The following is a 21,015-nucleotide window of genomic DNA, read 5'->3' as shown; positions in this document are numbered from 1 at the left end:
GGCAGGTTCCCATGTTCTGAGCCAAATAGCCTTTCTGCTATAGTCGAGACATGAGACTGTAGAAAAGCTGCGGCTAAAGGAGCATATCAATATAAACAGAAGTGTTGCGTATCTGACCCAGTAAGGCAAGGAGTTCAGTAGTTTCTTCTTCTGCCTGTAAACCAGACACCAGCTGCTTAGTCTAGGATTCTATCAGCTTATTGAACCATGCAATAGCCAAAATGGGACAAACAGAAGTTTACGCAAAAGAAAACGGTGTCTTTAGAAGGTTCTCTCTTTTCTGAACTGTAGTATTTTTTTTTATTGAGACAGACTGTACTGTAGGAATGGCTGTAGCCCTTGTTAATCTGGCTACTGGAGACTCTACTTTAAAGGGAATTTCCAAACACTGGTATCCCCATCTGCAAACGGATAAGAATATCTGAACCTTTTAGGAATCCAAAATTTTCTATGCAGTCTGAGCCAAGGCTCTTTCAAAATTTCTGAAAAATATGAAAAAGCCATAAAAGTGGATAATTGCTTCTCTTTACGTTTGAACAAGGAAGAACTAGCTTTGAAAACCTCAAAATCTTGAATTAAGTGTCTGTGTAACTGCTTCTAAATATTCACAGACACCAATACTGGGAGATATAGTACATCCTAGTCCCATCCTGATATATCTTCCGCTCCAAGATCCATAAATGCACACTCCATATGAGAAATAAGGAATCCGAATCGAACTGGAAAGCCACAGAAGCCTGTCTAGTCCACTTCTTAGCACAGGGGTGGGGAACCTTTTTTCTACCAAGGGCCATTTGGATATTTATAAAATCTTTCGGGGGCCGTACAAAAATTATCAACTTAAAAATGCCCCTGCCCCCCAGTAGTTATGCCCCTTAGAGGTACTGCGTGCTCGCGCTTAAAAAAATGGGGTGGCCAAAGAAAATGGGACGTGATACATATATGCCCCCAAGAGTGCAGTGCCAGATACACATATGCCAGTGCAGTGCCAGATACACAAATGCCCCCGCAATGCCAGATATACAAATGCCCCAACAGTGCCAGATATACAAATGCCCCCAGTGCCAGATACACAAATGCCCCCACAGTGCCAGACCGCTGACCGCTGCTGCAGCTCCATCCGGCGGCGGCGTGTCTCAGTTGTCGGGTCGGGACAGGGAAGAGAGCACGGTTATGTCGGGCGGCGGCGTGTAGGACCTCAAACCAGCCGCCGGTTCGTGAGCCAGAGTAGCTGCACTCTCCTCCCTGCCCTGACAGTTGCAAACGCCGCCGCCAGACTGAACGGCGACGTGTCTTGCTGACAAACAAGCGGGTGGACCTGAACAAATGGCTTTGCGGGCCTTATACGGCCCGCGGGCCTGAGGTTCCCCACCCCTGTCTTAGCAGCTATAGAACCAGAGGATGACAGCATATTATCCACAGATACCGACATTTATGAAAGGCATTTACCCATATTGCAGGCCCACAATGATTCAGCCGAAGACTCATACCCTCTGTGTCTGAGTCTCTCACCTCAGACTAACAATCTTCTCACCTTAACACTGTAGCTCTACAATGGCCTGCGCCATGGACTTAGCTCATTCCGGGATCACGACTTGCCAGTCAAACTTCCAGACAGCTGGTCCACAGCCTCTGATTCACATATCATGCAGAGGGCCCTATGCAACCTTTGGGACATTTTGGAACATGCATACATTGATGCCACAGAAGAGCTAAGCTTTGTTTTGGAATCCTTCTCTGCTTTCCCTGCCATGCCATACAACAGACACTGAGCAACAACAACTATTACAACGTACACCTGCTTCATACTCTCCAAGCAGTATTAAGTGCAGATGTACAGTAACCAGGCGGATTTATTAAATCCTAGTCAAAATGAAAAAAAATAAGATTTTACTTACCGATAAATCTATTTCTCATAGTCCGTAGTGGATGCTGGGGACTCCGTCAGGACCATGGGGAATAGCGGCTCCGCAGGAGACAGGGCACAAAAGCAAGCTTTTAGGATCACATGGTGTGTACTGGCTCCTCCCCCTATGACCCTCCTCCAAGCCTCAGTTAGGTACTGTGCCCGGACGAGCGTACACAATAAGGAAGGATTTTGAATCCCGGGTAAGACTCATACCAGCCACACCAATCACACCGTACAACTTGTGATTTGAACCCAGTTAACAGTATGATAACAATGAAGTAGCCTCTAAAAAAGATGGCTCACAACAATAATAACCCGATTTTTTTGTAACAATAACTATGTACAAGTAATGCAGACAATCCGCACTTGGGATGGGCGCCCAGCATCCACTACGGACTATGAGAAATAGATTTATCGGTAAGTAAAATCTTATTTTCTCTAACGTCCTAGTGGATGCTGGGGACTCCGTAAGGACCATGGGGATTATACCAAAGCTCCCAAACGGGCGGGAGAGTGCGGATGACTCTGCAGCACCGAATGAGAGAACTCCAGGTCCTCCTCAGCCAGGGTATCAAATTTGTAGAATTTAGCAAACGTGTTTGCCCCTGACCAAGTAGCTGCTCGGCAAAGTTGTAAAGCCGAGACCCCTCGGGCAGCCGCCCAAGATGAGCCCACCTTCCTTGTGGAATGGGCATTTACAGATTTTGGCTGTGGCAGGCCTGCCACAGAATGTGCAAGCTGAATTGTACTACAAATCCAACGAGCAATAGTCTGCTTAGAAGCAGGAGCACCCAGCTTTTTTTTGGGTGCCTACAATATAAACAGCAAGTCAGACTTTCTGACTCCAGCCGTCCTGGAATTATATATATATATATTTTCAGGGCCCTGACAACGTCTAGCAACTTGGAGTCCTCCAAGTCCCTAGTAGCCGCAGGCACCACAATAGGTTGTTTCAGGTGAAACGCTGACACCACCTTAGGAAGAAACTGGGGACGAGTCCGCAGTTCTGCCCTGTCCGAATGGAAAATCAAATATGGGCTTTTGTAAGACAAAGCCGCCAATTTTGACAATCGCCTGGCCGAGGCTAGGGCCAACAGCATGGTCACTTTCCATGTGAGATATTTCAAATCCACAGATTTGAGTGGTTCAAACCAATATGATTTGAGGAATCCCAACACTACGTTGAGATCCCACGGTGCCACTGGAGGCACACAAGGGCTGTATATGCAATACTCCCTTGACAAACGTCTGGACTTCAGGAACTGAAGCCAATTCTTTCTGGAAGAAAATCTATAGGGCCGAAACTTGAACCTTAATGGACCCCAATTTGAGGCTCATAGACACTCCTGTTTGCAGGAAGTGCAGAAATCGACCTAGTTGAAATTTTTTCGTGGGGCCCTCCTGGCCTCACCCACGCAACATATTTTTACCACATGTGGTGATAACGTTGTGCGGTCACCTCCTTCCTGGCTTTGACCAGGGTAGGTATGACCTCTTCCGGAATGCCTTTTCCCTTAGGATCCGGCGTTCAAACCGCCATGCCGTCAAACGCAGTCGCGGTAAGTCTTGGAACAGACAAGGTCCCTGCTGGAGCAGGTCCTTTCTTAAAGGCCGATGCCACGGTTCCTCTTGGAACAGACATGGTACTTGCTGAAAGCAAATCCCTTCTTAGCTCCCGAGGCCATTAGTCCTCTGTGAGCATCTCTTGAAGTTCCGGTTACCAAGTCCCTCTTGGCCAATCCGGAGCCACGAGTATAGTTCTTACTCCTCTATGTCTTATAATTCTCAATACCTTGGTTATGAGAAGCAGAGAAGGGAACACATACACCGACTGTTACACCCACGGTGTTACCAGGACGTCCACAGCTATCGCCTGAAGGTCTCGTGACCTGGCGCAATACCTGTCCCATTTTTTTGTTCGGGCGGGACGCCATCATGTCCACCTTTGGTCTTTCCCAACGGTTCACAATCATGCGGAAAACTTCCCGATGAAGTTCCCACTCTCCCGGGTGGAGGTCGTGCCTGCTGAGGAAGTCTGCTTCCCAGTCGTCCACTCCCGGAATGAACACTGCTGACAGTGCTATCACATGATTTTCCGCCTAGCGAAAAATCCTTGCAGTTTTGCCACTGCCCTCCTGCTTCTTGTGCCGCCCTTTCTGTTTACGTGGGCGACTGCCGTGATGTTATCCCACTGGATCAATACCGGCTGACCTTGAAGCAGAGGTCTTGCTAAGCTTAGAGCATTATAAATTTGCTCTTAGCTCCAGTATATTTATGTGGAGAGAATTCTCCAGACTTGATCACACTCCTTGTGTGACTGCTCCCCAGCCTCTCAGGCTGGCCTCCGTGGTCACGAGCATCCAATCCTGAATGCCGAATCTGCGGCCCTCTAGAAGATGAGCACTCTGTAATCACCACAGGAGAGACACCCTTGTCCTTGGATATAGGGTTATCCGCTGATGCATCTGAAGATGCGATCCGGACCATTTGCCCAGCAGATCCCACTGAAGAGTTCTTGCGTGAAATCTGCCGAATGGAAGCGCTTCGTAATAAGCCACCATTTTTACCAGGACTCTTGTGCAATGATGCACTGACACTTTTCCTGGTTTTAGGAGGATCCCGATTAGCTCGGATAACTCCCTGGCTTTCTCCTCTGGGAGAAACACCTATTCCTGGACTGTGTCCAGAATCATCCCTAGGACCAGCAGACGTGTCGTCGGAACAACTGCGGTTTTGGAATATTTAGAATCCACCCGTGTTGTCGTAGAACTACTTGAGATAGTGCTACTCCGACCTCCAACTGTTCTCTGGACCTTGTTCTTATCAGGAGGTCGTCCATTTTCTTTGAAGACGAATCCTCCTTTCGGTCATTACCTTGGTAAGGACCCGGGGTGCCTTGGACAATCCAACGGCATCGTCTTGAAACGGATAGTGACAGTTCTGTACCACGAACCTGAGGTACCCTTGGTGAGAAAAGGCAAATTTTGGGACATGGAGGTAAGCATCCCTGATGTCCCGGGACACCATATAGTCCCCTTGTTCTTTGCCATCACTGCTCTGAGTGACTCCATCTGGATTTGAACCCTTGTAAGTGTTCAAATTTTTCAGATTTAGAATAGGTCTCACCTAGCCTTCAGTACCACCATATAGTGTGGAGTAATACCCCTTTCCTTGTTGTCGGAGGGGTAAATTTATTATCACCTGCTGGGAATACAGCTTGTGAATTGTTTTCAATACTGCCTCCCTGTCGGAGGGAGACATTGGTACAGCAGACTACAGGAACCTGCGAGGGGGGAAACCTCTCGACATTCCAATCTGTACCCCTTGGATACTACTTGTAGGATCCAGGGGTCCTGTACGGTCCCAGCGTCATGCTGAGAACTTGGTAGAAGCGGTGGAGGGCTTCTGTTCCTGGGAATGGGCTGCCTGCTGCAGTCTTCTTCCCTTTCCTCTATCCCTGGGCAGATATGACTCTTATAGGGACGAAAGGACTGAGGCTGAAAAGACGGTGTCTTTTTCTGCAGAGATGTGACTTAGGGTAAAAAACGGTGGATTTTCCAGCAGTTGCCCTGGCCACCAGGTCCCATGGACCGACCCCAAATAACTCCTCCCCTTTATACGGCAATACATCTTTGTGCCGTTTGGAATCTGCATCACCTGACCACTGTCGTGTCCATAAACATCTTCTTGCAGATATGGACATCGCATTTACTCTTGATGCCAGAGTGCAAATATCCCTCTGCGCATCTCGCATATATAGAAATGCATCCTTTAAATGCTCTATAGTCAATAAAATACTGTCCCTGTCAAAGGTATCAATATTTTTAGTCAGGGAATCCGACCAAGCCACCTCAGCTCTGCACATCCAGGCTGAGGCGATCGCTGGTCGCAGTATAACACCAGCATGTGTGTGTATACTTTTTAGGATATTTTTCAGCCTCCTATCAGCTGGCTCCTTAAGTACGGCCCTATCCGTAGATGGTACCGCCACTTGTTCTGATAAGCGTGTGAGCGCCTTATCCACCCTGAGGGGTGTTTCCCACCGCGCCTTAACTTCTGGCGGGAAAGGGTATACCGCCAATAATTTTCTATCGGGGGAAACCCACGCATCATCACACACTTCATTTAATTTATCTGATTCAGGAAAAACTACAGGTAGTTTTTTCACCTCACACATAATACCCTTTTTTTTTTTTTTGTGGTACTTGGAGTATCAGAAATATGTAACACCTCCTTCATTGCCCTTAACGTGTGGCCCTAAAAGAAAATACGTTTGTTTCTTCACCGTCGACACTGAAATCAGTGTCCGTGTCTGGGTCTGTGTCGACCGACTGAGGTAAATGGGCATTTTACAGCCCCTGACGGTGTTTGAGACGCCTGGACAGATACTAATTTGTTCGCCGGCCCTCTCATGTCGTCAACCGGCTTGCAGCGTGTTGACATTGTCACGTAATTTCCATAAATAAGCCATCCATTCCGGTGTCGACTCCCTAGAGAGTGACATCACCATTACAGGCAATTTGCTCCGCCTCCTCACCAATATTTTCCTCATACATGTCGACACACACGTACCGACATACAGCACACACATAGGGAATGCTCTGATAGAGGACAGGACCCACTAGCCCTTTGGGGAGACAGAGGGAGAGTTTGCCAGCACACACCAAAATGCTATAATTATCCAGGGACAACCTTTATATAAGTGTTCCTCCCTTATAGCATTTTAATATATATACATATCGCCAAATCAGTGCCCCCCCTCTCTGTTTTAACCCTGTTTCTGTAGTGCAGTGCAGGGGAGAGCATGGGAGCCTTCCCACCAGCCTTTCTGTGAGGGAAAATGGCGCTGTGTGCTGAGGAGAATAGGCCCCACCCCCTTTTCGTCGGGCTTCTTCTCCGGAGTTTTAGATATCTGGCAGGGGTTAAATACATCCATATAGCCTCAAGGGCTATATGTGATGTATTTTTCGCCATACAGGTATTATACATTGCTGCCCAGGGCGCCCCCCCCAGCGCCCTGCACCCTCCGTGACCGCTGTGTGAAGTGTGCTGACAACAATGGCGCACAGCTGCAGTGCTGTGCGCTACCTGATGAAGACTGAGAGTCTTCTGCCGCCTGGTTCCGGACCTCTTCATCTTCAGCGTCTGCAAGGGGGGTCGGCGGCGCGGCTCCGGGACGAACCCCAGGGCGAGCCCTGTGTTCCGACTCCCTCTGGAGCTATGTCCAGTAGCCTAAGAATCCAATCCATCCTGCACGCAGGTGAGTTGAAAATCTCTCCCCTAAGTCCCTCGATGCAGTGAGCCTGTTGCCAGCAGGACTCACTGAAAATAAAGAACCTAAAAACTTTTTCTAAGTAACTCTTTAAGAGAGCCACCTAGATTGCACCCTTCTCGGCCGGGCACAAAAACCTAACTGAGGCTTGGAGGAGGGTCATAGGGGGAGGAGCCAGTACACACCATGTGATCCTAAAAGCTTGCTTTTGTGCCCTGTCTCCTGCGGAGCCGCTATTCCCCATGGTCCTGACGGAGTCCCCAGCATCCACTAGGACGTTAGAGAGAAAAAAAAAAAAGCAAGATACTGTAACATAAAAAAAATGACAAGCAGTGCAATCAAACAACAGTCTTGTGCAGTTTCTGAGTAGGTCTGAACTTACTCAGCCCTTGCGATCACTTCAGCCTGTCTGGTCCCGGAATTGACGTCAGACACCCGCCCGGCAAACGCTTGGACACGCCTGCGTTTTCCCAAACACTCCCAGAAAACGGTCAGTTGACAACCACAAGCGCCTTCTTCCTGTCACTCTACTTGCGATCGGCTATGCGAATGGATTTTTCGTTAAATCAATCGCTCAACAACAATCCGCTTTGTACCCATATGACCTGATCGCTGCGCTGCGAAAAACGGCAGCGTGCGAACAGGTCGGAATGACCCCCTTTGTACACAATTACTCAATATCTACTGTATAGCACAGGAAAGGTTAATCATTTTTCAACAGTGTAATAGTCTCCCCAAATGGTTAAACTGTTTCTGCAGTCTTTAACAACAGAGGCCCTCATTCCGAGTTGATCGGTCGCAAGGCGAATTTAGCAGAGTTACACACGCTAAGCCGCCGCCTACTGGGAGTGAATCTTAGCTTCTTAAAATTGCGACCGATGTATTCGCAATAATGCGATTACTAACTACTTAGCAGTTTCAGAGTAGCTCCAGACTTACTCTGCCTGTGCGATCATTTCAGTGCTTGTCGTTCCTGGTTGACGTCACAAACACACCCAGCGTTCGCCCAGGCACTCCCACCGTTTCCCCGGCCACTCCTGCGTTTTTTCCGGAAACGGTAGCGTTTTCAGCCACACGCCCCTGAAACGCCGTGTTTCCGCCCAGTAACACCCATTTCCTGTCAATCACATTACGATCGCCGGAGCGAAGAAAAAGCCGTGAGTAAAAATACTTTCTTCATAGTAAAGTTACTTGGCGCAGTCGCAGTGCGAACATTGCGCATGCGTACTAAGCGGATTTTCACTGCGATGCGATGAAAAATACCGAGCGAACAACTCGGAATGAGGGCCAGAGTACACAAATGCTATCCACCGTAAGGTTAATATTGAACAATTTCTACAGGCATTTATATCCTATTTTAAAACCAAACCAATTATACAAACCATTAAATACTTATGGGTTTATTTATAAAGAAATGGGTTGTAAAATCAGATACGTCTCAGCGTGTTTATGTTGAATACTAAAAAGGGCAATGCTTTCACTAGCTGTGTATTGCTAGTAAAAGTATTGCTGTTTAAAAAATAAATAAATAAAACATTGCCCCCCCCCCCCCAAAAAAAAACGTACTTAAACATGCGTCAGTCTTCAGCCACTTTACCATTAACATCACATTGCACCACACTTCTTTCATACTGAACAAAGTATTCAGTTTATTACTCTACTGAACTGATGAGGCAACAAATAAACCAAAATTAGTGGTCACTTAAATTAACCCTTTCATGCAGAGCCTGCCCATCTACAATTTATTAGCAACAGTACTGTAGGAAGGACTAGTGTGTATAAAGGGTATTCCATGTATGAAAATTACATTTAAAAATCAGTCAGTATGATGACAGTAAACATGTTAGGAGATGCTTTTACCGTACCTTTAAGTTTCCCTATTTATATTCCATAGCTTTAGATCCTAATGATCACTTGATTTAATAAGAACCTATACTTTTCATTCTCCATTTCTTCAACTTATTTGTGGGGCAGATGTAACATGTGCAGGGAGAGTTAGATTTGGGTGGGTTATATTGTTTCTGTGCAGGGTAAATACTGGCTACTTTATTTTTACACTGAAATTTAAATTTAGTTTAGAACACATCTCACCCAAATGTAAATCTCTCTGCACATGTTACACCTGGCCCACCTGCAGTGCAACATAGTTTTGCCCAATTGCTAACTTTTTTGGTTTGCTAACAAACCTGAATAAGGTCCTTAGTTTATTTCCCCAATGCATCTATTTATCAGATGTCACCACGTTTCAAAACACTAGAATAGACAGCAAGTCCAGCTGCTAGTTTCAACTAAATTATGTCTAGTTTGATGCAGTGGACAATAAAAGACACAGTGGTGCATAATCTTATTTAAAACGAGGAAATGCTAAAAATTCTAAGGGCGGTATTCAAATCTTTCTTCCCCCTTCAACACCGGTTCTGTTTCTGCTGATGGGCGTGGTATTATCATTTCAGCTCGCTAACCCCAGGGGTAGCGAGGTGCCCAAACCTTTACACAGCTAAACTTGCTATTGACGCTATATGGTGGATCACTTTAGAAAGAAGATTGGGCGTGATATATCATTTGAATACCACCCTAAGAATGAATTTAATATTCAGTCAAAAGAATAACAAAATAAAACATTACTCACATTTTGACTTGTTGCCTTGTGCTTAAAGCAGCTAACTGAAACAACATAGGGCCAATCATCAGGTTCCATAGAGATGCCAGCTATATGAGCGCATGTAACATGAAAGGAAGTGGAACATCGGTCAACAGAGCACTGTACACAAGCCCCAACCTCTTTGCGAATTTTCCTCCGACAATATACACATTTCTGTAATGAGAGAATTGGTTGTCAATGGACTCCAAATTCTACAGCACATATTCCTTATACAGTATAAGAACACCAAGCTTTCCTAATCAAATGGTTCCCAACTCACCAGTTTCCACCGTTGTTCTGGAATGGAGTTGACATTTACTGGGTGTCGCTCAATCACATTTACAAAGTGAGCCTCTGGAACTGCAACAGCACAGACAATATGCACCCATCTAAATGAAGACAGAGAGTTAAATACACTTTAGTTAAAGTTTTATACAGGATAAAGAGAAGATGGTTTGGCATGGAGAAAGGAAGAAAACTGTTACAACAAACAAGAAAAGTATAATGGCTCTAAATATGTTACGTAACTAGTACAAAATGAATGATGAGGCAGGTGTATATGAAACACAAGATTTGGGAACTAATTTACTACCGATTATATATTATTATATACATGGTCGAGTCACATTGTTATGACCACTAGCTAAAAGCCAGAGTAACCGCCGTGTGCAGCACATTTTAGACACGTCTGGTAGCCCCTAGGTTCATTTTGACAGCGAACTGTTCCACTACAGTGCTTCGGTTGCCCCTCGTGCACCTTCGTAGCCTATGTTTACTTCTCACATCAATGGCACGTTGTGCTCCGCAGTTTCCATGTCTGTTATTTGCAATGGTGCCATCTGTCCAGTCACAATACACCTTCACCACAGCAGCACACGAACAATTCACAAAGTGCACGGTTTCAGAAATACTGCACCCTTGGCATGAAAGCTAATACTTATCCCTTTTTGCAACTTTGATAAATCGTCCCTTTTACCCATGACAGCAACAAGTGATATGTGTGCAGACAGCCTATCACACACTTTATATACCCACCAAGCTACTGCACGACACGTGAGGTACTTCATGGGCTGACTCGACCATATATAATCTGTAGTAAAATAGTTCCCAAATTTACACCAATACAAAAATCTTAGAGATGTTTTATAATAAAGTTATTTAATAGTATCTAGTCTGTTAAAAGTACTAGGAAATGTTATAATATGTATAAAAATGTACTTTAGCATATCATTTCAGCAATAACATACCATTCAGCAATAACATTCACCTTATGAAGATCTGAGGAAAACTTGTACATTTAGCTTGCATAATGTTACAAATTCTTTTAAAAAATAAGAATTTACTTACCGATAATTCTATTTCTCGTAGTCCGTAGTGGATGCTGGGACTCCGTAAGGACCATGGGGAATAGCGGCTCCGCAGGAGACAGGGCACAAAAGTAAAGCTTTAGGATCAGGTGGTGTGCACTGGCTCCTCCCCCTATGACCCTCCTCCAAGCCTCAGTTAGGATACTGTGCCCGGACGAGCGTACATAATAAGGAAGGATTTTGAATCCCGGGTAAGACTCATACCAGCCACACCAATCACACCATACAACTTGTGATCTGAACCCAGTTAACAGTATGATAAAACGTAGGAGCCTGTGAAAGATGGCTCACAACAATAAACAACCCGATGTTATTGTAACAATAACTATATACAAGTATTGCAGACAATCCGCACTTGGGATGGGCGCCCAGCATCCACTACGGACTACGAGAAATAGAATTATCGGTAAGTAAATTCTTATTTTCTCTGACGTCCTAAGTGGATGCTGGGACTCCGTAAGGACCATGGGGATTATACCAAAGCTCCCAAACGGGCGGGAGAGTGCGGATGACTCTGCAGCACCGAATGAGAGAACTCCAGGTCCTCCTCAGCCAGGGAATCAAATTTGTAGAATTTAGCAAACGTGTTTGCCCCTGACCAAGTAGCTGCTCGGCAAAGTTGTAAAGCCGAGACCCCTCGGGCAGCCGCCCAAGATGAGCCCACTTTCCTTGTGGAATGGGCTTTAACAGATTTTGGCTGTGGCAGGCCTGCCACAGAGTGTGCAAGCTGAATTGTACTACAAATCCAACGAGCAATCGTCTGCTTAGAAGCAGGAGCACCCAGCTTGTTGGGTGCATACAGGATGAACAGCGAGTCAGATTTTCTGACTCCAGCCGTCCTGGAAACATATATTTTCCGGCCTTGACAACGTCTAGCAACTTGGAGTCCTCCAAGTCCCTAGTAGCCGCAGGCACCACAATAGGTTGGTTCAGGTGGACGCTGAAACCACCTTAGGGAGAAACTGAGGACGAGTCCTCAATTCCGCCCTGTCCGAATGGAAAATCAGATAAGGGCTTTTACAGGATAAAGCCGCCAATTCTGACACGCGCCTGGCCCAGGCCAGAGCCAACAGCATGATCACTTTTCCTGTGAGATATTTTAACTCCATAGAATTAAGTGGGTCAAACCAATGTGACTTTTGGGACCCAAAAACTACATTGAGATCCCAAGGTGCCACTGAAGGCACCAAAGGAGACTGTATATGCAGTACCCCTTTTACAAACGTCTGAACTTCAGGGACTGAAGCTAGTTCTTTTTGGAAGAAAATTGACAGAGCCGAAATTTGAACCTTAATGGACCCCAATTTCAGGCCCATAGACACTCCTGTTTGCAGGAAATGTAGGAATCGTCCAATTTCCTCCGTCGGGCCTTACTGGCCTCGCACCACGCAACATATTTTCGCCAAATGCGGTGATAATGTTTTGCGGTTACATCCTTCCTGGCTTTGATCAGGATAGGGATGACTTCATCCGGAATGCCTTTTTCCTTCAGGATCCGGCGTTCAACCGCCATGCCGTCAAACGCAGCCGCGGTAAGTCTTGGAACAGACAGGGTCCTTGCTGGAGCAGGTCCCTTCTTAGAGGTAGAGGCTACGGATCCTCCGTGAGCATCTCTTGAAGTTCCGGTTACCAAGTCCTTATTGGCCAATCCGGAGCCACGAATATAGTGCTTACTCCTCTCCATCTTATCAATCTCAGTACCTTGGGTATGAGAGGCAGAGGAGGGAACCCATACACTGATTGGTACACCCACGGTGTTACCAGAGCCTTTACAGCTATTGACTGAGGGTCCCTTGACCTGGCGCAATACCTGTCGAGTTTTTCCCAACGGTTTATAATCATGTGGAGGACTTCTGGGTGAAGTTCCCACTCTCCCGGGTGGAGGTCGTGCTGAGGAAATCTGCTTCCCAGTTGTCCACTCCCGGAATGAATACTGCTGACAGTGCTATCACATGGTTTTCCGCCCAGCGAAGAATCCTTGCAGCTTCTGCCATTGCCCTCCTGCTTCTTGTGGCACCCTGTCTGTTTACGTGGGTGACTGCCGTAATGTTGTCCGACTGGATCAACACCGGCTGACCTTGAAGCAGAGGTCTTGCTAAGCTTAGAGCATTGTAAATGGCCCTTAGCTTCAGATATTTATGTGAAGTGATGTCTCCAGGCTTGACCATAAGCCCTGGATATTCCTTTCCTGTGTGACTGCTCCCCAGCCTCGCAGGCTGGCATCCGTGGTCACCAGGACCCAGTCCTGAATGCCAAATCTGCGGCCCTCTAGAAGATGAGCACTCTGCAACCACCACAGGAGGGATACCCCTGTCCTTGGTGACAGGGTTATCCGCTGATGCATCTGAAGATGTGACCCGGACCATTTTTCCAGTAGGTCCCACTGGAAAGTCCTTGCGTGGAATCTGCCAAATGGGATTGCTTCGTAGGAAGCCACCATTTTTACACAGAACCCTTGTGCATTGATGCACTGAGACTTGGCTCGGTTTTAGGAGGTTCCTGACTAGCTCGGATAACTCCCTAGCTTTCTCCTCCGGGAGAAACACCTTCTTTCTGGACTGTGTCCAGGATCATCCCTAGGAACAGAAGACAAGTCGTCGGAACCAGCTGCGATTTTGGAATATTGAGAATCCAATCGTGCTGCCACAACACTACCTGAGATAGTGCTACACTGACCTCCAACTGTTCCCTGGATCTTACCCTTATCAGGGAATCGTCCAAGTAAAGAATAACTAAAATTCCCTTCCTTCGAAGGAATATCATCATTTCGGTCCTTACTTTAGTAAAGACCCGGGGTGCCGTGGACCATCCCTACGGCAGCGTCTGAACTGATAGTGACAGTTCTGTACCATAACCTGAGGTACCCTTGGTGAGAAGGGTAAATTTTTTGACATGAAGGTAAGCATCCTTGATGTCCCGAGACATCATGTAGTCCCCTTCTTCCAGGTTCGCAATCACTGCTCTGAGTGACTCAATCTTGAATTTGAACCTCTGTATTCAAAGATTTTAGATTTAGAATCGGTCTCACCGAGCCGTCTGGCTTCGGTACCACAATAGCGTGGAATAATACCCCGTTTCCTTTTGCAGGAGGGGTACCTTGATTATCACCTGCTGGGAATACAGCTTGTGAATGGCTTCCAAAACTGCCTCCCTGTCAGAGGGAGACGTCGGTAAAACCGACTTTTGGAAACGGCGAGGGGGAGACGTCTCGAATTCCAATTTGTACCCCTGAAATATTACCTGAAGGATCCAGGGGTCTACTTGCGAGTGAGCCCACTGCGCACTGAAATTCATTGAGAACGGGCCCCCACCGTGCCTGAGCTTGTAAAGCCCTAGCATCATACTGAGGGCTTGGCAGAGGCGGGAAAGGGTTTCTGTTCCTGGGAACTGGCTCATCTCTGTAGCCTTTTTCCTCTCCCTCTGTCACGAGCAGAAAAGAGGAACCTTTTGTCCGCTTGCCAACAAAGGACTGCGCCTGATAATACCGCGTCTTATTTTGAGAGGCGACCTGGGGTACAAACGTGGATATCCCAGCTGTTGCCGTGGCCACCAGGTCTGAAAGACCGACCCCAAATGCCTTTTTTAAGGCAATACTTCCAAATGCCGTTTGGAATCCGCCTCACCTGACCACTTTACTGGTAGAATTGGACAACGCACTTATACTTGATGCCAGTCGGCAATATTCCGCTGTGCATCTCGCATATATTTTAAATGCTCTATAGGCAATAATATACTGTCCTTATCTAGGATATCAATATTTCCAGTCAGGGAATCCGACCACGCCAACCCAGCACTGCACATACAGGCTGAGGCGATTGCTGGTCGCAGTATAACACCAGTATGTGTGTAAATACATTTTAGGATACCCTCCTGCTTTCTATCAGCAGGATCCTTAAGGGCGGCCATCTCAGGAGAGGGTAGAGCCCTTGTTCTTACAAGCGTGTGAGCGCCTTATCCCCCCTAGGGGGTGTTTCACACACCTCATTTTATTTCTCAGATTCAGGAAAACTACAGGTAGTTTTTCCTCACCAAACATAATACCCCTTTTTGGTGGTACTCATATTATCAGAAATGTGTAAACATTTTCCCTTGCCTCAATCATGTAACGTGTGGCCCTATTGGAAATCACGGTTGTCTCTTCACCGTCGACACAGGAGTCAGTATCCGTGTCGGCATCTGTATCTGCCATCTGAGGTAACGGGCGCTTTAGAGCCCCTGACGGCCTATGAGACGTTTGGACAGGCACAAGCTGAGTAGCCGGCTGTCTCATGTCAACCACTGTCTTTATACAGAGCTGACACTGTCACGTAATTTTCAACAGTACATCCACTCAGGTGTCGACCCCCTAGGGGGTGACATCACTATTACAGACAATCTGCTCCGTCTCCACATCATTTTTCTCCTCATACATGTCGACACAAACGTACCGACACACAGCACACACACAGGGAATGCTCTGATAGAGGACAGGACCCCACTAGCCCTTTGGGGAGACAGAGGGAGAGTTTGCCAGCACACACCAAAGCGCTATAAACTGTATAGGGACAACCTTATAATAAGTGTCTATCCCTTATAGCTGCTTATATATATTTTTAGCCAAATAAGTGCCCCCCCTCTCTGTTGTACCCTGTTTCTGTAGTGCAGTGCAGGGGAGAGTCTGGGAGCCTTCCTACCAGCGGAGCTGTGTGGGAAAATGGCGCCGTGTGCTGAGGAGATAGGCCCCGCCTCCTTCTCGGCGGGCTCTTCTCCCGCTTTTATCTGGAAAACTGGCAGGGGTTAAATACATCCATATAGCCCAGGGGCTATATGTGATGTATTTTTTGCCATAGGAGGTATTTACATTGCTGCCCAGGGCGCCCCCCCCCAGCGCCCTGCACCCTCAGTGACCGCAGTGTGAAGTGTGCTGGGAGCAATGGCGCACAGCTGCAGTGCTGTGCGCTACCTTAATGAAGACAGGAACGTCTTCTGCCGCCGATTTCTGGACCTCTTCACTCTTCAGCATCTGTAAGGGGGCCGGCGGCGCGGCTCCGGGACCCATCCAGGCTGTACCTGTGATCGTCCCTCTGGAGCTAATGTCCAGTAGCCAAGAAGCCCAATCCACTCTGCACGCAGGTGAGTTCGCTTCTTCTCCCCTTAGTCCCTCGATGCAGTGAGCCTGTTGCCAGCAGGTCTCACTGAAAATAAAAAACCTATTTAAACTTTACTTCTAAGCAGCTCAGGAGAGCCACCTAGCCTGCACCCTTCTCGTTCGGGCACAAAAATCTAACTGAGGCTTGGAGGAGGGTCATAGGGGGAGGAGCCAGTGCACACCACCTGATCCTAAAGCTTTACTTTTGTGCCCTGTCTCCTGCGGAGCCGCTATTCCCCATGGTCCTTACGGAGTCCCAGCATCCACTTAGGACGTCAGAGAAATATGTGTTATCATTTTATGAGACTTCTGAAGTCAGTTCTGACCAAACAAATGTGGTGCTTAGTGCAAGAGTGACCTAGAGGCGAAGCTTACAGTCACAAGCTCACACCCTGCAAGCGGTAAGAACAGCTAGCATATACAAACTACGACACTCTCCACCAATAAGGCCACATTGCATGCGTCATGTAAGGATTTATTTTATTTTTACATTTTAAACAAATAAACCAAACAAAGACGCTGATTGGCTGTCTCTCTTGGGAGTCTCCGGTGTTAGAGTGTCATTATAGAAATCATTTTGAACACTGGGAAACAGGACACTGGGAGTTCTACAAAAAAAATTTTTTTTTTACAACACCAGTGAGGGAGGCAATATTTTACAGACATGTATAAGAAAACCCACAAATAAATGCCCTGATAATCACTTGGGAAGGTAAGACCAACCTTTTGTCTGTGGTGATCTGCAGAGCACCTCCACGTAGATTACACAGACAGCACTCCTGGGAGAAAAAGTATATTAAACATAGTTATAAGAATTTTTCAATTCCTTTCTCTCAAACTTGTAATGACCAATTTCTGTATTTTCCGTTTATCAAAATCTTACTTTGCTACATGGTTTATTGGAAACTTACAGCATTCCAAGCACAGACTGAGCAACGTGAACAGATCCAGTGCTCCTTCACCAAATCTGGATGGATTCCATAACAGCCTGAAATAAATAGCATATAAAGGCATATAAAGTAAAGAACAACATTTTTACTGGGCATGCAAACATTGGTAACATTGTGAACAGTATATACAAAAACTATAAAAATTACAGAAACTCACTGGCATGAACCTGTACACAACACTTGGCACAGGATAGCAAGGGGCTAGTACCATCATCTCCAATATACGTGCTAACCGGTAATGGGTCCATATTACCCTGACTGGAGGTAAAACACATTTCTGGGATAACTGGCTTTGTCCGCTGGCCACGTTTAGACACGGAGCTGACTGACTCAGGCAGTTGTGAAATCTCCTGTTAATTGATTGAATATAGCATGAGTAAAGAGGGATGGCACCAGAATATAAGGTCACAAGAATGTTAGAGAACAGTGAAGAGCAGATGTATATCACATTGTTAGCAGTAGAAAAGTGACTATTTACCTGTCGGTTAGAAAAAAAAACAGTGCACACTGCACAGTATGGCTCTACAAGGGCAGCCACAGCGTTGAATTTTCGCTCAGTCAAAAAGTTGTGTGGCTTATTTTTCCACAAGTGTGAAAGAAGGTTAAGGAGCGTTTCAGGATCTCCAGCTTCTTCTTCACCAGAGAAAGGGATAGAATCTAAAAAACACAGGATACAGGAATACTTCAAAAACATAACACAAGCCTGAATTATGCTTTTTGCCTAAATTATATTTAGCAATGTACTGTAGAATTGTGGAGTGTAAATGTCATAGCACATATGCAGTAGTTATGCATAGCCAGGATTAACTTCCAATCTGGCCAAACAGATTATCTGACCTGCAGCAAATAGAGCCAATACATGAAGTTGGAAGGCAACTGCTCCTTTGGTCTTACTGTACATATCTTCTCTTTGCATTTACCAATATGTTTGATTGTGATCCCATTGGTTTGGGATATTATGTGGTATCTGGCTCATTTTGGGTTCATGCACAACAATTTCTAGCTTGCTACAGTAAACTGCTGCAGATGGAGGGGCAGCAGAAGCTAACACAGATACCTCATATGAAAAGGAAATACTCCAGAAGCTGATAGAAAAAGCAATACGTTAACATAAGCCACTAAGCAGGTCAAAAGTGGAGTGACTTCTTCATGCAAGTATGTTACACATAGCTGTAGTTGCAAATGCAAATTAAAACCCCTTTCACACCGCACGTTTGACTCCAGAAATTGCTGGATAAACCTAGGTCATGCGTCGGTGTGAAAGGGTCATCCTGGGTTAATTGTCCAGGGTCTGCGACCATGGTCATGACCAGGGTTACTCCCAATTCCAACCCGGATACCCTGAAGTATGAAAGGGGGGACTAGGTTTACTCTACCCAAGTTATGTTTAAAAGGTGCTCACTTTTAGCTTCTACGTGAAAGTGAGTGACAATCTTGACCAGGGAAATGCAGTGGATGTGGACTGGATTTTGCAAAAGCCTTCGACACAGTGTCTCACAGAAGGCTGATTTTCAAATTAAGAGAGCTTTGTCTAGGAGACACTATTTGTACTTGGGTAAGTAAAGGCTGGATAACAGGGTACAACGAGTGGTGGCTAATGGGAGGTTTTCCAGGGGTGTGGTATTGAAGGTCGACCACACTTAGGTCGACAGTGTCTAGGTCGACCACTATTGGTTCGATAGTAACTAGGTCGACAGGTCAAAACTTTGACATGAGGTTTTTAATCTTATTTGGTGTCGTTTTCATCGTACAGTGACCAGGAACCCCAAATAGTGCACCGCTTCGCTCGCCATGTTTCGGGCATGGTGCCTCGCTGCGCTCGCCACAGGTTACCGTTCCCAATCGTAGTCCAAGTGGATCGTAAAGTATGAAAAAGTAAAAAACAAACAAAAAAACTCATGTCGACCTTTTGACCTGTCGAGCTAGTTACTGTCGACCAATAGTGGTCGACCTGGACACTGTCGACCTAAGTCTTGTCGACCTAGAGACCGGATACTGTTTTCCACCTGGGCTAAAGTAAAAAATGGAATACCGCAGGGGTCCGTGCTCGTGCCACTATTGTTTAACATTTTAATTAATGATCTAGGAGTAGGTCTAGAAAGCACAGTATCAATTTTTGCAGATGATACTAAAATATGTAGGGTAATCAACTCAGACGTGGATGTTGAGTATCTTCAGAACGACTTATTTAAACTGGAAGTTTGGGCAGTGAAATAGAGAATGAGGTTTAATGTAGCAAAATGTAAAAAGTTATGCACTTTGAGACTTCGAATAAACATGCAACCTACAAATTAAATGGGGAAAATGTAGGGGAAATGGTATTAAAAAAAGATTTGGGGGTGTTCATTGATAGAAGACTTAGCAGCAGACCCCAATGTCAAAGTGAAGCAACAAAGGCAAACAAGGTATTAGCATTCATAAAACGGGGAATTGAGACAATGTGTGGATGCTGGTGCAGGAGACGCTGACCAGAAAGCTGATGGAGAGCCGCTGGCCAGAACCAGAAGTGACGGAAGTGCACGTGCAGGAAGGAGCCGGGAGCGAAAGGCTGAGGATGGGGGAGCTGGAGCCAGGTGCCAGGAGCGGGGGAGCAGGAAGGTGAGGAGCTGAGAGGAGCTGGCTGGACAAAGAAGCTGAGGCAGTGGAGGCGGGGGAAGCTGCGACCTGGAAGCAGTGCTGCTGCAGGAAGTCCTGACTACCTCTGGACACGCAAGTATCATTACTGTTTCAATGGTCACACTGTTACACATTCCACTGGGGTACACTGCTACACATAGGGGGATTGTAGTGGTATAAGGGAATTGTGGTACTTTTCATATAGGAAAATTGTAGAGCTATAAGGGGATTGTAATACTATATTGTATAGGAGGATTGTAGAGCTATAAGGAGATTGTAGTGTCTGGACAGGTCTCTACTTATTAGAAGGGACATATTTCGGTTTAAAGCTATCTACTGTTAGAGGGAGTTAGTTCACCATTTCAGGATTAGTGGGAGCAAGATTGATGATCTCACCCAGTGCATATCTTGTCAGATGTATGCATACCCAGAGCAGCCGCCCCAGGGTGAGTACCTCTGCACTAGATGTGAGCAAATGGTATCTTTGGAAGCCCAGATAACCGATCTAAAAAAGACCATTGCAACACTGAAGGATATCGCAACTGTAGTTCACCATGGATTCATGTGTGGAACAGGATGGATCTAGCAAAGATGAGGATGAACAGGTAGGTAGCTGGGTTAGTTAGAAGGGGTAGAGGTAGGAGAAAGGGGAAGGCCAGCTCTGAGCGAATAATCACCAAAAGGTAAATCAAGCAATACACAATCAAAAAAACGGGAATAACTAAACTAAAGTGTATGCTTGCAAATGCATGAAGCCTAACAAGTAAAGTGGGGGAATTAGAAACGATAGCCCTTAAAGATCAATACGATATCATTGGCATTACGGAGACATGGTGGGATGATTCTCATGACTGGGCAGCAAATTTGGAAGGATATACTCTTTTCAGGAGAGATAGGACAAACAAAAAGGCAGTAGGTATATGTCTATGTTAATCCATTTTTAAAACCGTATTTAAAGGAGGTTATATATGAGGGGACTGGAGATAATGTGGCATCATTATGGGTTGAGACTTCCAGTGTGGGGGGGGGGGGGGGGGGGGGGAGATGCAAAAAACAACAACTAATAACAGGAACATGCTACAAACTGCCAGATATTGGTGTGACTGAAGAATTACAACTCTTGCAGCAAATC

The 21,015-nt window shown here is 46.1% G+C and overlaps 1 protein-coding gene across 7 annotated transcripts in view; it reads right to left on the bottom strand.

Annotated features, from left to right (window-relative positions):
- The window catches only part of KDM4B (lysine demethylase 4B), a 381,078-nt gene that overhangs the window by 56,832 nt on the left and 303,231 nt on the right, over positions 1-21,015 (bottom strand). For all 7 annotated transcript variants that reach the window (XM_063915024.1, XM_063915015.1, XM_063915040.1 and 4 more), the window contains 6 exons: positions 17,746-17,924; positions 17,425-17,617; positions 17,229-17,305; positions 17,041-17,096; positions 10,103-10,211; positions 9,811-9,996 (listed from right to left, as the gene is read on the bottom strand). In XM_063915024.1, the coding sequence (XP_063771094.1) occupies positions 9,811-9,996; positions 10,103-10,211; positions 17,041-17,096; positions 17,229-17,305; positions 17,425-17,617; positions 17,746-17,924 (800 nt within the window). The remainder of the gene's footprint in view (positions 1-9,810; positions 9,997-10,102; positions 10,212-17,040; positions 17,097-17,228; positions 17,306-17,424; positions 17,618-17,745; positions 17,925-21,015) is intronic.

This window comes from Pseudophryne corroboree, chromosome 1, assembly GCF_028390025.1.
Source record: "Pseudophryne corroboree isolate aPseCor3 chromosome 1, aPseCor3.hap2, whole genome shotgun sequence".
Lineage (NCBI taxonomy): Eukaryota > Metazoa > Chordata > Amphibia > Anura > Myobatrachidae > Pseudophryne > Pseudophryne corroboree.
This window is presented reverse-complemented; position numbering and strand designations above follow the sequence as displayed.